Source organism: Meles meles, chromosome 5, assembly GCF_922984935.1.
Source record: "Meles meles chromosome 5, mMelMel3.1 paternal haplotype, whole genome shotgun sequence".
In the NCBI taxonomy this organism is placed as follows: Eukaryota; Metazoa; Chordata; class Mammalia; order Carnivora; family Mustelidae; genus Meles; species Meles meles.
This window is the reverse complement of record NC_060070.1, coordinates 21625688-21639942: the sequence shown is the minus strand read 5'-3', so window position 1 is coordinate 21639942 and position 14255 is coordinate 21625688. Positions and strand designations below refer to the sequence as shown.

Below are 14255 nucleotides of genomic sequence, written 5' to 3'. Positions count from 1 at the left end.
CAGAGAGGTCTTCTGAAAAAACAACAGTAAGCATTCTCTAAGGACACTTTTACCCTACTCATCACCACACAGAATGAAAACCCTTGTTGTGAGCCCCAAAGGATGACTGAAATCTTCTTTATGTGCCCTTCCTGCCATTAATGACTTAGACTCCAGGACCATTGACAAAATAAGATACAAGCAGACTTACTGAGGGAAAGAAAAAAACAAAACAAAACAAACAAAAACACCTGGGATATAAAATTTCACTAACATTAATAAAGAGTCAAAAGGATTTTGAGTTCTTAGTTTATACTCTGGCCTCACTCTCATATATTTCTTTTTGCTTTGAAACTGAAGAGCAAATTTCTCCTGGTTTTGAACATTTGCTCTGGCTACTAAGATCCTACAAGGCAGCCATCATCTCTCTTTATCTACTTCTACAAGCTCTCTAAACCTAAGACAGAAAAGAAGCGGTAAGGGGCCATGAAGCAAGGTCCTTTCACTCTTTTAAAATATCCTTCTTAGAGGCCAAGTTATGGCTCTCTCTTTGCACATAAATATACATATGGTCTCTTCCTTTAATAATGCTACAAACTACATAATCCTTTCTTCTAGATTTTTCTTATTATTACCGAAATACTTAAGTGATAGTTATTCATATTTTTATTTATCTTGTACCTTTTCACCATCGCAGGATTATAAAGATAGATCTTCATAAAGTGTCTTTCCTTCTCATGATAACCATAAAAAGGCCTGAAATAAAAGAAAAAGATATTTCAAATTATTTTCTGCATTCAGAGATGAAGTAATGCAGCTTGTTTCCCAAACAAGACTCAGGTGACCTAATTCAGTCTTATTTATATTATTAACCAAAACCCCAAAACACAAACAAAACCATTCAAAACCTTTCAATTAAACCTGTAATAGGTCAATATATAAAATACTGAAATCTGGTTACTTCTTTTAAAAAGTTTAAAAATAAGACTTTCAGAAACTAGGGACAAAAAGGAGTGGTAAACCATTTATACGTTAATTTCAAACATAATATCTCTATTAAAAAATGGCTCTTTTCGGGCACCTGGGTGGCTCAGTGGGTTAAAGCCTCTGCCTTCCGCTCAGGTCATGATCTCAGGGTCCTGGGATCAAGTCCCACATCAGGCTCTCTACTGGGCAGGGAGCCTGCTTCCTCCTCTCTCTCTGCCTGCCTCTCCGCCTACTTGTGATCTCTCAGTCAAATAAATAAATAAAATCTTTAAAAAAAAAAAAAAAAGGCTCTTTTCTCTTTACTCTAACCATGTATAAAAAAACCAGAGACCTTTCAAGTACCTTCTTCACCTATTTCCCATTTTTTCTGTCAAAAGCTATATTTCTTCACTAATAAAGTCCTTTAATTAATAGCATTCATAAAGCACCTGGGTGGCTCAGTCAAGGATCTGTCTTCAGCTCAGGCCATGATACCAGGGTCCTGGTATCGAACCCCGCATTGGGCTCCCTGCTCAGTGGGAAGCCCGTTTCTCCCTCTCCCACTCCCCCTGTTTGTGTTCCCTCTCTCTGTCTCTGTCAAATAAATAAACAAAATCTTAAAAAAAAAAAAAAAAAGGAACTTAACAGCATTCATGTTACTTTGCTTATTTGTCTCTGTTTATTATTGATTTTTTAAGTTCACTAGCCAGAGACAATTTACCTATATTATATATGCACATATACGTGTGTGTGTGCATAACACACATCCAACTCAAATGAAGCCTACGAAAACTGTGCAGACAGGAACTTAAAAGAGATTGAAAAGACCATGGCCTTACTTGAGGACCCTAATTATGCTGAGGCTGGATTTTTCTCAAGGGCATTAGCTAGAACGGGGAAAGGAAGAAACAAAATCCCACATGGTCAGGAGAGAAACAAGTCTTCAGTGCAAGATGAAATAAGTTGGAATATCATGTTGCATCATTTCAGAAGGATCTGAAACTACACCAGTACCTCTGATATACAGACTACCATAGTCATTTTTTTTTCTTAAGTATGCTCCATGCCCAATATGGGGCTTGAACTCACAACCCTGAGATCAAGAATTACATGCTCAACAGACTGAGTCAGCCAGGTGCCCCCAGACTATCGCTTTCAAAGATGATATAATTAGGAATAATATATAAACAAGTATGAATTTGCATACAAAATAAAAAGTTTCATATCTTCCTAGAGTTTATCTGTAAATAAGTGATTGGTTAAATCTTCAGGTGGGTAAACCCATTCACTTTCATTTAAAAAATACTGTCCCTTTATAATGGGCACTAGATAGAACTTATCCTCATTAGGATACCATTTCTGTCATGTCTGACAATGTAGTGGACATCAAATACAGGAATAATCTGGCAGCAGAGTCATTATCTGGAGTATAAACTTTTATTTCCCCTAGTTTAAGCTTTTAGGCCACAGCCATCTATATGATTGTTGTAAAGCAATTTCTATTAAAAAAAAAAACAAAAACAAATACCCAACTATTTACCAAGTCTTAAAAGGTTCTTTATCTCGTCCTTGCCACTCACTCCAATCTTGTGTCCTATACTCCTCCTTTAGCCATCCTGAACATTTTAGGCCCTCTAACTTACTCCACTCTCGAGTACTTGCCATTCTCTCTGCCTGGAAAGCTTGCTCTGAACACTGGCATGGTTTGTTTTCAGTCTTCATTCAGGTTTCTACTGAAACTTCCTCACTTCCTCATAAAAGCCTTCTCTGACCATCACTCCTTATCCCTTACTCTTCTTCACTCTTCCCCCCGCTCCCCCCCACCCTACTTTAATAACACCTAACCACTTCGTCTAGTTGGCCACTATTTACCCCATTTTTGTTGCCATGAAACAAAGGCACATTACATGAATGATTTCATTCTCTCTCACTGGCAAAATTTCAACTGTTTATTCCTCCTGCTATGGTATTTCTCATATAGATAAATAGAGTTCTCTACCTGGAGACGAGTTATTTTTAGCCAGATAAATAGGAGAAAATTTAAATGTGCAGTATAGTACATGTTTTCTTTGCTTTGTTTTGGTTTTGTTAACAATCTTTAGGGTTTTACAATTAAAATTTCAAAAACTGAATATAAGTTAAGACTATCAAACCTCTAAAATTCTTTATAAATCTAGGATTCTGTTTTCACATCTACGGCCCCAAAATATAGCCTGGAAATTCTACCCAATTCAATTTTCTGCTTCTCTATAATCTAACTGGCAACCCTTACTTCCTGCTGTTGGCTTCAGTTGGTTTTGCCAAAAGAATTCCTCAACAGGGAGATCCTTTGGATGGAAGAAAGCAGCATGGAACAGAGTTTAAAAAAATATTTTATGCTTAAAAAATGTCTGATAATTAAGTGTTTTTTAATAACAGTAAGAAGGAAAATGAAAATGGATAGCAAAAGATCTCAATTAACTTACATGGATTAGGAATCTCTTTTTAGGATATTTTCTAGAATCATGGCAGCTAAATAGCAAGGAATTCCAGAAATGAGCCTAAAGTCCTAATCCTGTCTCTTGACCTAGCCTCAGGATAATGCACTATCCAAAAAGACTGGAATTAAACCTGTACAAATTTTAATTTGGTAGTTATGTGCAACCTTGTCTAAAGAAGTAGGAAAAACTGAAGGACTAAAATAATCATAGAAGCTAAAATGTATGTAATAAAAAAGGGATCTAGGTTAGGAAAAAACTTAGAATCAGGGGAAAAGAGAATGGCAGCCACAGAACAGCTCATCTTTCACCTCAGGTATTCAGATTCTTGAAAACATGACAATGCCTTTAAGAAAATACCCATTAAAAATACAGAAGACTGGTAAGTGGGACGCCTGGCTGGCTTAGTTGGTAGAGCATGTGACTCTTGATCTCAGGGTAGTGAGTTCAAGCACTGTTGGGGAAAGAGCTTACTTAAAAAGAAAGACTGGTAACTATTCATTTTACTAGGCCATTTGGAAATTTAACTTTTGAAATGAGAAACTATTAAACATTAAAAAATTAAAATATAAAGCTGATAATTATCTTTAACCTAATTGTTACTATCATAGGATAGGTGTGAACTTGTACCTCATTCATTTATGCAACCAAATAGTTGCTGAGCCATATTTACTGTGTCCAACACCATACAAAATGCTAAGGATATCATGGTGAACAAGACAAACATCATCCTTTTTCTTGTAGAGCTAAATGCTGGTGGGAGAAATACATAAAAATTAAGTAAACAAAAATTAAAATAATTGCCAACTATATTAAGTGCTGAAGGAAACAAAGAATGGGCAGAGATACAGAATAACAATAATGACAACCTATTTTTAAGTAAGGAAATCAGAGAAAACTTCTTTGGAGAGGTAAAGGATTTAAAGGACTGGAGAAGGGTAGAGCACTCAAGGAAAGCAAACTGCATGTACGAAGCTGGGAAAGAGCTCAGCATATCAGAGGAACTGAAAGAAGATCCATCTAGAATTTCTAGATGGAGCATAGTGAACTTAAGTACGGAGGTAGGCAGGGGTCAGATCACATAGGCTGTGGTTAGAAGCTTAAATTCATTCCAATAACAATATGAAGCCATTCAAGGATTTTATTTTATTTTATTTATTTATTTGACAAAGATCACAAGCAGGCAGAGAGGTAGGCAGAAGCAGGCTCCCCGCTGAGTAGAGAGCCCGATATGGAGCTCGATCCCAGAACCCTGGGATCATGACCTGAGCCGAAGACAGAGGCTTTAACCCACTGAGCCACCCAGGTGCCCCCATTCAAGGATTTTAAGTAATTTTAAGAGGATTCAGTGTATCTTAAAAGAACAGTACTCTCATGGCTCTGAAGCAAGACAAAAATAGAAGGAAATTCCATTAAAAAGATACTGTGATGGTCCAGAGGAAAGCCTAGATTAAGGTGGAAGTAATAGAGAGACTAAGATAGTTTTCATATAAACATCTCGAACTCAAAATGTTCTAATATGAGCTCCAAATCTTCCCTGCCAGCCTGTTCTACCTGCAAACCTTGCATCCTTTTAGCAGTATGGACTCAAATTTTTATAGTCATCTTTGACTCCTATCACAACCTTCATCCAATCAGACAGCAAAGCTTATTGACTCAAACCTCAGAAAAGATCCAGAAGCTGACCACGTCTCACTACTCCCATTACTACCTAAATGCAAGTCAGCATATTTTCTCATCTCACCTAATGCTCTCCTAATGCTAATCTGAATCCTAATGCTCTCCCCTGCTTCCACCCTTATCCCCGATGATCTGCTTTTCACAGAACTGCTAAAGTAATCCTTTCAAGTTTAAGTTAAATTGTGGCTACTCAAATTTCTGCAAGAGCTCAGAGTAAAAGTCATAGTCCTCAGAACAACCCACTGCAGTAGTTCTCAAACTTCGGTGTGTATCAGAATCATTACAAAGGCTTATTAAAACACTAATTGCTGGGCCCCACCACCAGAGTTCTGTCTGATTCATTAGGTCTAGCATGGGACCCAAGAATATATTTTAAGTAAGTTCCTAGGTATGTTAATCCGAGTCCTCTGAGAAGTAGATGCCAATATATTCAAGAAATTTATCAGGGGAAACAACTGAGAGAAAATGAGGAGGGACCCAGGAGAGCCTTGGAGAGTTACCAAACTTGATACACGTCTGATCCCATGTGAAACAAAGAGAGACAGAGATCAGTAGAAAGAGCAGTAGAAATATCTTCTATTGTAGTGTAATTCTAATCAAAGTGCAGAATGACTTTCAGAGTATTCTCAAGTGTCTCCCAGGAACAGGCCTGCCTTCGTACCCTTACCAGGTTTAGCCACTGGTTAGGAATAGCCTATGAAAGCAGCTTCAGTTCATATGGAATGATAGATAGATTTCACTGTGCTGGTGGGGCTGCTGTTCAATTATGCTTGCTGTATTTGTAGATCTGACAGATGCATTCTCATAGCTGTCAAATCAGGTAAAGCTGATGTTGGTGATCCTGGAAACCATACTTTAAGAACCACTAGCCAACATGCTCTCCATCCATTCATATCTCTCTAATCTCATTTTGTCCTACTCTCTTTTTCCTCCATTCTGATCACCTCCATGTAATTCCTACTCCCTCACCTTCAATTCTTTGTTCAAATGTCATTTACCTTGTCAATGCCACCTTCCCTGATGACCTTGTATAAAACTGCCACCAGTCCACTTTCCTACCCTACACTACTGATCCATCATATACTACTCTACATCTTTGTTCCATAGCACTATCATGTAATAAATACATTTATTTTGTGTCATATCTTTAAGTTATGTTCTGTTTCCAAATACTAAAATGTAACCTCCATGGGGGCAGGGATCTTTGTTTTGTTCACCAATAAATCCAAGCACCTAGAATAGTGCCTAGCAAATGGAAGATGCTCAATAAATATGTTAACATAAATCACATGAATTTCTACAGTTCTAAGAAGTAGAGAAATGGAAAAGGTTAAACCATCCATCTTTCACTGCAATAAAAATTTACTTTAAAAAATTAAAGCATAGGGATGCCTGGGTGGCTCAGTCGGTTAAGCCGCTGCCTTCAGCTCAGGTCATGATCCTGGGTCCTGGGATTGAGTCCTGCATCGGGCTCCTTGCTCAGTGGGGAGCCTGCTTCTCTCTCTGCTCTGCCTGCCACTCTGCCTCCTTGTGCTTGTGTGCTCTCTGACAAATAAAATCTTAAAAAAAAAAAATTACAGCATAAAATTTGCCTTATTTCCATTAGATTAGAAGTAAAAGAAAAATAAACAGTATCTCTGAATCAGACAGGTTTTCTTTACTTGGAATGGTACTAGAAATACAAATAAAGAAATTTAAAAAGTTAACATATACTTACATTCCTGATACTAATGACACTTTGAACACGTGCTGAGCAGTGGAAGATGGATTGCCTAAAGCCACATTAAGTGCTCTGTCGATACTGAATGCCATCTGAGAAAGATAGCTTTCTGGCTGCTGTCCATAACCATCGTATGGCACATAGAGGTAAGGAAAGATGCCATGCAGATGAAGACATGTCTTCTGACCTAAAAATGTAACACATTATAAAGTTTAGTCTTGAAATGTATTTTAAAATTTTAACATTACAAAGCTCAGAATGCAAATCATTTAAATGTTCTAAGGACAATACAGCTTATTTAGGATAAGAGTTGAAAAAAATTAACCCATAATTTAAAGCCACCTATATTAACTGCATTTTACAACAGGACATTCAGAAGCATTTATAAACATAAGCATTATAGTATGATTGAAACAGCAGTTTTGGTGAAAATATGTTTGAGTATTTTACCCTCAAAATCTCACTGGTTTTATATACTTCACTCAATCGCCCTATAATAATACCACTTAGCACAGTGTTATGAATCTTACAAAAACTCACTGAAAGTTTTTTAAATAAATCAGTGCATGTCTGTCTTGGCATAAAGCTTTTCAAACAAAGAGAATTCCCTGAGACAACGACTGCTCTGGGAGAAAGGAGAGGGTAAAAGCAGTTCCAGTATGTGGAATTTTGCTGTAAGGGTGTGGAAAGGGGTTGGGGGAAGAGTAATAATAAAATTTTGCTATTAGGAAAAAAACAACAACAACCAAAAATGACAAAAACAAAGCAAAAGAAAACCTCTACAGATCATGTGTCCATAATGGACCTCTAGATATCTAAACTGCACATTTGGTGGAGTGGGATGAGGGGGAAACACAATGAGAGGTGAAAAAACAAGCATGTACACTTCCCAGGAAGCCGTTCTATCGGGCAAGGTATCAGGCAAGGTGCAAAAGGGGTAAACGGTGCTGACCTGCCAACAGACAATCTTGGCTATGATAAAGAAAGTAATGCGAGTAAAAACCCACAAAAGAAGTGCCACAGAAACAGTAATGTATCCATGACAAGGTTAAGTAACAACAGCAACAACAAAAAACAGATGCACCATTACTCTCATGAACCTGGCAGGGCTGTACAGAAGTGGTTCCTGTCCTTAGAGCACTGTCCCTAGGTCTCCTGGGGTACATGGCATTTGTCTACTTCAAACAGGGAGAATGGCAGTGCTGGAATCCAGAACGTATCCATTTTTTTTCATGCTGTCACTATCACTGTACTGTCCTGCCAACACAATCCTTAGGCTTCTTCCCCATCCCTTATTCCACTCTGCTTCACTGGGGGTTTTTCCTTTTTTGGCAGGAAGGTAACTATTTGTTTCCTCATTTTTTCCTATTTATAATTTAGAATGATTTATATAAAATACACAGAAAATAGTTCTATGTTCTGTTGATGTATTTAACACTATAGTGAATAACATCAGTTTATCTTGTTTTTAAGGTACAGCTATAACAGAATTAACAAATAAATCTGGAGCAGTTATTACATACAGCAGAGCAAAATCAGAAAGACCAGTCACACAATGGAATAAGATCTATACCCTCTCAAGTGCAGTATTTGGATTTCAACTACCAACTTCCCACTTCTGGAGAACTATAAATTGTGCTGCTGTTAGACCAGTTTCTATTGTTAGCAGCAGTGATGTTGCTTAATTTCAAAGGAATGGAAAAAAAACAAAAAACCTTTCACTTAAAAGCAAATTCTTGATTATTCTGTTTCATTTCAAATCTGATTATATCTATTAAATACTGCAATTTCTTAATTCTCTGAAGAGAAAAAAAAGCTAAATTTTAACGATGCTTTTTAAACATCTCATGAAAAATGTTACATCCATTACCATTCAGGACATAAACCACAATTTGTTTAAGAGCATGTGGCAATGTTAAACCATGGGGGTAAGGAAGATGGGGAGACAGAAAGTATCCTCTTTTTATTTATTTATTATTTTTTTATTTGACAGACAGAGATCACAGGGAGGCAGAGAGGCAGCCAGAGAGAGAGGAAGGGAAGCAGGCTCCCTGCTGAGCAGAGAGCCCGATGCGGGGCTCGATCCCAGGACCCCGAGATCATGACCTGAGCTGAAGGCAGAGGCTTTAACCCACTGAGCCACCCAGGCGCCCCGAAAGTATCCTCTTTTAAGTTGACAAATAAATCTAAGACCAGTGATTACAGAAGTAGTGTAATAGTGTGGTGCCTGGATGGCACAGTCGCTTGAGTGTCTGACTCTTGCTTTCAGCTCAAGTCATGATCTCAGGATCAGGAGGTCCAGCCCAGTGTCGGGCTCCACGCTTAGTGTGGAGTCTGCTTAAGACTCTCTGCCCCTGACCACTGTGCATTCTCTGTCTCAAATAAATAAATCTTTAAAAAAACAAAAAAAGAATTAGTGTAATAGTATACTTTATAAGTTTCTAAGTTACTAAGATACTAGTTTCACAGTGTGTATATCTCAATAATGGAAATTTGGATAAATTTTACAAGACATAATTATAAAACCTGATTTCTACAAGTTTCTTTATAAGGAGGGTATTCAGAGTTCACAGAATTTTTTTTAAATACCCACTTTTCAGGTCTCCTGTGAAGTAGGGGCATAAAGACATTATCTTTCTATTTCACAGCTTTGAAGCTACAATAATTTGTGATATATAACTTAGGAATAAAGCAGAAATGATTTATTCAGCAGGCACTGAGCTAGGTGCTTTACATATATTCAGTTCTAAAACATAAAAACCTCGCAAGTATCACAAAGCTTAACTTTCCCCAAATCACATACCTACTAGGTAATTGAATCAAAATTTAAAAGCAGATCAATAAAATCTAAAACCAATACTCTTTTCATTTAACCATGCTGGTTCTATCGAATGTTGGCTTCCTTAATCCTTAACTCTTCAGTTCTTATTTTTTAATGTAAATGCCTGTTTTCTTATCTGACCTTCCCATTTGAAAATTCTTTGCAACTAGTGCTGTGTTTGAATGATCATAATATCCCCAGGACCGAACACAAAGCACATTTTATGTGCTTAATAAATACTTATTAAATGGGTGAACAAATCCTCAGTAAAACAGAGTAACTGAAAACAAAACAAAACAAAACAAAAAACAGAGTAACTGCTTAAGGAGAAAGGAATGGTGTAAATGCCTTGAGTATCTGGAAAAAAAAATCTATGAAAACAGAGGGACTTTGCTACAACTAAGGATTACAGAGTTATAGGGGGACATAGGTGTTGGGAAGAGTCCCCAGCTTACTGCACTTTCCTACCCTGAATAACCCAAAGTCCCATGCAAAGCTGCAGTCATTACATCAACACAGATGTACCTCCCTCTGGTTCTCCAGCAGCTAGGGATGGCTTAACACCTCTCCTCAAAAACAACCTCCTGAAAACACAGCACAAGAATTCTTGGCATTGCACTTAATGGTTCTAATATAGAATGAGTATCACAGAAAAGAAAATGATGAGAAACAAGATAAAACAGGAAACTCAAAAAGTTAAACTAGGAATAAGAAATGTGTAAAAATCAATGTGAGATTCCATTTCTTTTTGGCAACAGGTCTTTTATTATTGTAAAATTTGCAGTTCCATAATAGCACTGCTTTATCTTGACAAGATACAGACCACTTCTATAGACTTCCCTCCATCAGCTCTACAGCACACAGTGTGGGGCCACACATACATAAAGTACCTTGAAGATAAACTATTCTGCTCCACCCCCATCAACAGGATTAGATTCAGCTGTGAGAAACCTAAAATCAGTGACTTAAGCATTTAATTAATGGTTTCTCTCTTATAATGTAAGTCTAAGGCTAGGTTGCTTGTATTGCACATTCGGGCTTTTGCAACAACTAGTTAGTTGCCTAGTTTAACAACTTGTGACTTCAATCCAGAGGCTTTTTCACTATGCTCCAAAGAGCTCCACACACAGGGTTCTTTTAAAGAATGTTTTTATAAAATTAATGAAAGCTATGCTATTTTGAAACCCTGCTAAATGATCTAGGATTCTTCGAAGGTTTAGAATAATAAGCTATGTCTAAGTAACATGTGGATCCAAAGCAAGCAAGCAACTGGCATTCTTTATCTTCCTAATTTCTGAATGTCCCCTCTTATTGTCATGCCAAACTGAATTAAGGCAGCAAATTTAGGAATAAAGACTGTTGTTGGGAGAATAAGTCTACACACATGGGTTTCAAAAATTTTTAGAATTTGGGTTTTCCAATTTGACTGATGTAGTCTAATTCATAAACTGCAATAAAGTTGTTCCAGGAAAGCTCCACAGAAACCTGTCATAGCGTAACTGCTGGTTTTTAAAGACACCATGGCAAAACTGTGTGAAGGTGGCTACTTTGCAATTCTGTGTAAGGAGTGCTTCTATAACTAAGGTGGATGTCTCTGTAACAGCCAGTACTCAGATATTGTGAATCTAATCTTTTAGGAATTTAGATGTACAGTACACATTAAGACCTCTGTATTCCAACATTTCTTATGTCATTTCCCCACATTTTCTCCTCCATTTTAAGTGCCTATATTGGGTCTCTTAATTTGGTCTCTTAAATTGTGCATCTAAAGTCTTATTAGTTTATCCACAGAAAAATTACCTGTATTTTTTTGTAGATACACTTCTGACAAGCAGAAAGACTACCAAGTACCATTCCTCTAATTTTGAGGTCTGCAAATTTTTTTCTGTAAAGTAGCAGATAGTAAATATTTTAGACGTTATGGGCTATACCGTGTCTGATACAACTACTTAACTCTGCTACTGTAGTCTGAAAACAGCCACAGACAATAAATACATAAGTGAACAGGCATGGCTGTGCTATTCCAATAAGAATTCATTTATGAAAACAGGTAGTAAGAAGGATTTGGTCCATGGATAGTAGTTTGTGAATCCCACTCTAACTGATGAGACTTTATCATCTAGAACAGAAAAGCTTAACGTCTTTTTTTTTTTTTTTTAAGAGATTTATTTATTTATTTATTTATTGACAGATAGAGATTACAAGTAGGCAGAGAGGCAGGCAGAGAGAGAGAGAGGAGGAAGCAGGCTCCCCGCTAAGCAGAGAGCCCGATGCGGGGCTCGATCCCAGGACCCTGGGATCATGACCTGAGCTGAAGGCAGAGGCTTGAACCTGCTGAGCCACCCAGGCACCCCCCCCTTTTTTTTTTCTTTTTAAAATAAGCTGACTGGTCACCACAATCAAAACCATGCTGGCCCTAAGAGTATACTATGAGACTGAATAAGAAATGTTTTTTTTTTTTTAAAGATTTTATTTATTTGACAGACAGAGATCACAAGTAGGCAGGCAGAGAGAGAGGAGGAAGCAGGCTCCCTGCTGAGCAGAGAGCCCGATGCGGGGCTCGATCCCAGGACCCTGAGATCATGACCTGAGCTGAAGGCAGAGGCTTAAACCACTGAGCCGCGCAGATGCCCCAAGAAATGCTTATTTTGTAACTTGCAACCCTATCTCCCAAATCTCAAACTCAATATATGTAAGATTTAAAAAAAAGCAAACTCTACAGAGCTATTAAATAGAAAAGCTTGGTATGTGAAAAGGAAAATGTGTATTTATGGAATTTTTGTTATTTTTTAAGTTTTATATCATTGTCATTACCTCAATCTGTGTCCCTCTAAGCAAAATCTTTCTTTGCTTCTCTTTAAAGTTTTATTCTTTCTCTCCCCATTCTCACAAAACCACAAAATGAACCAAGCAAAACTAAGTGTTTTATCATCTATTATCCTCTAAGAAAAAACAAGAATGTACATGAAGATTTAGATATTAAGATGCTAAGACAGTATTACCAACAGTAAAAAAAATAAAATGAAGACATTACAAATTTCCAAAAATAGGAGATAAATTATGATAAATTTATATCATGTCTATGGCTCTCATACCAATTCCACATACTGCTTGTTTTTATAAAGACAAAGTTATCGTAACACACCACAACCATTACGGAATGGTCTATTGCTGCTTTGCTACCGGCCGAGTTGGGTAGTTACAACAGAGACCTTCTAGCCCCCAGAGCCTAAAATACATACTATATTGCCCTTTATAGAAAGTTTGCCAACCTCAGCAGCAGATGGTGTTGAAGTATATTTCCTGGTATGAAGAGATGTTTATGATATATTTATTTCAGGTGATATTCAGTTTTATTTCAATTATAAACATATATTTACCATAGTAAACAAGATAATGATTTGATTATCTTCTTTTTGCTTACATATATTTTCCAAATATTATATAATTTCTTTAAGAGAAAGGTAGGAAGAAGTCATCTGCTTTTAAATGACCCAGAAATTAAAACAAACAAAAAACCACCACCAGGTGCCTGGGTGGCTCAGTTGGTTAAGCATCTGTCTTTGGCTCAGGTTGTGATCCCAGGGTTCTGGGATCGAGTCCCACATCAAGCTACCTTCCCTGTGGGGAGCCTGTTTCTCCTCCTCTTTCTCATGAATAAATAAAATCTTTAAAGAAAAAAACACCACCAAGAACAACAAAAAACTAAGTATGATAATTAACTTTACAAAGGGCATATGTACATAACTTTGTTAAACAGTTTCTCTTCATATTCTCCATTGTAAATAATGCTTTGGGGTTTCATATTTATTCATGCCATTTTATTTCTTCAACTGAAGTATACATGGCTTTATTAGAATCACTGGCTTTGGAGCACTGGGGTGGCTCAGTTGGTCGAGCAGCTGGACTCTTGATTTTGGCTCAGGATCATGGGATTGAGCCTTGCATCAGGCTCCATGCTCAGCATGAAGTCTGCTGTTCCTCTCCCTCTGCTCCTTGCCCCAAATAAATAAATAGAATCTTTAAAAAAAAAAAAAAAAAATCATTGGTTTAAAGTTACAATCCCACATTACTAACAGAACTTTATCCAAGAACCAGATGTCTCAAAGGCCTATTTATGCATTTGTCTAATTTATTTTTGTATTTCCAGTGCTAAACATGATTGGTTTTTTCATTCATAAATGTAGACCTAAATTCTTTATTCTTCAAATACTTTGTCAAAGTCCACCATTAGGTATTAGACCACAGGCTGCTCATAATCACAGTCTCAGAATTCATGAACTTTTTATGTTCTACACAGAGATAAAGATGAGTAAATAGGCAATTACAGTACAGCAATTCTATATCCAAAAGACTCAGATTTGTACTACTGATAGGCTTTCCAGAGGAAGCAACAGAAGAGCAAAGACAGAATGTTGTGGTATATACAAAAATCTGAACGCAAATGAGAATACACATGGTCTGGGAACAGGAAAAATGTAGTTAGGAAGGAGCAGAGTGTAATGGAGAGACAGGCCAAGTATGCATATGTAAGTGTGAGAGGGTGTGTATATTCTGTGATCTGTGTAGATTTGCATTTTATGAAGTTCCCTTGTGGGCACATTGTGAGAGA

General features: G+C 37.1%; 1 protein-coding gene across 3 annotated transcripts in view; it reads right to left on the bottom strand.

The window, feature by feature from the left end:
- REV3L (REV3 like, DNA directed polymerase zeta catalytic subunit) overlaps positions 1-14255 on the bottom strand; it is a 183196-nt gene that overhangs the window by 120957 nt on the left and 47984 nt on the right. For all 3 annotated transcript variants that reach the window (XM_046005094.1, XM_046005096.1, XM_046005097.1), the window contains exons 2-3: positions 6820-7009; positions 661-735 (exon numbers count right to left, since the gene is read on the bottom strand). In XM_046005094.1, the coding sequence (XP_045861050.1) occupies positions 661-735; positions 6820-7009 (265 nt within the window). The remainder of the gene's footprint in view (positions 1-660; positions 736-6819; positions 7010-14255) is intronic.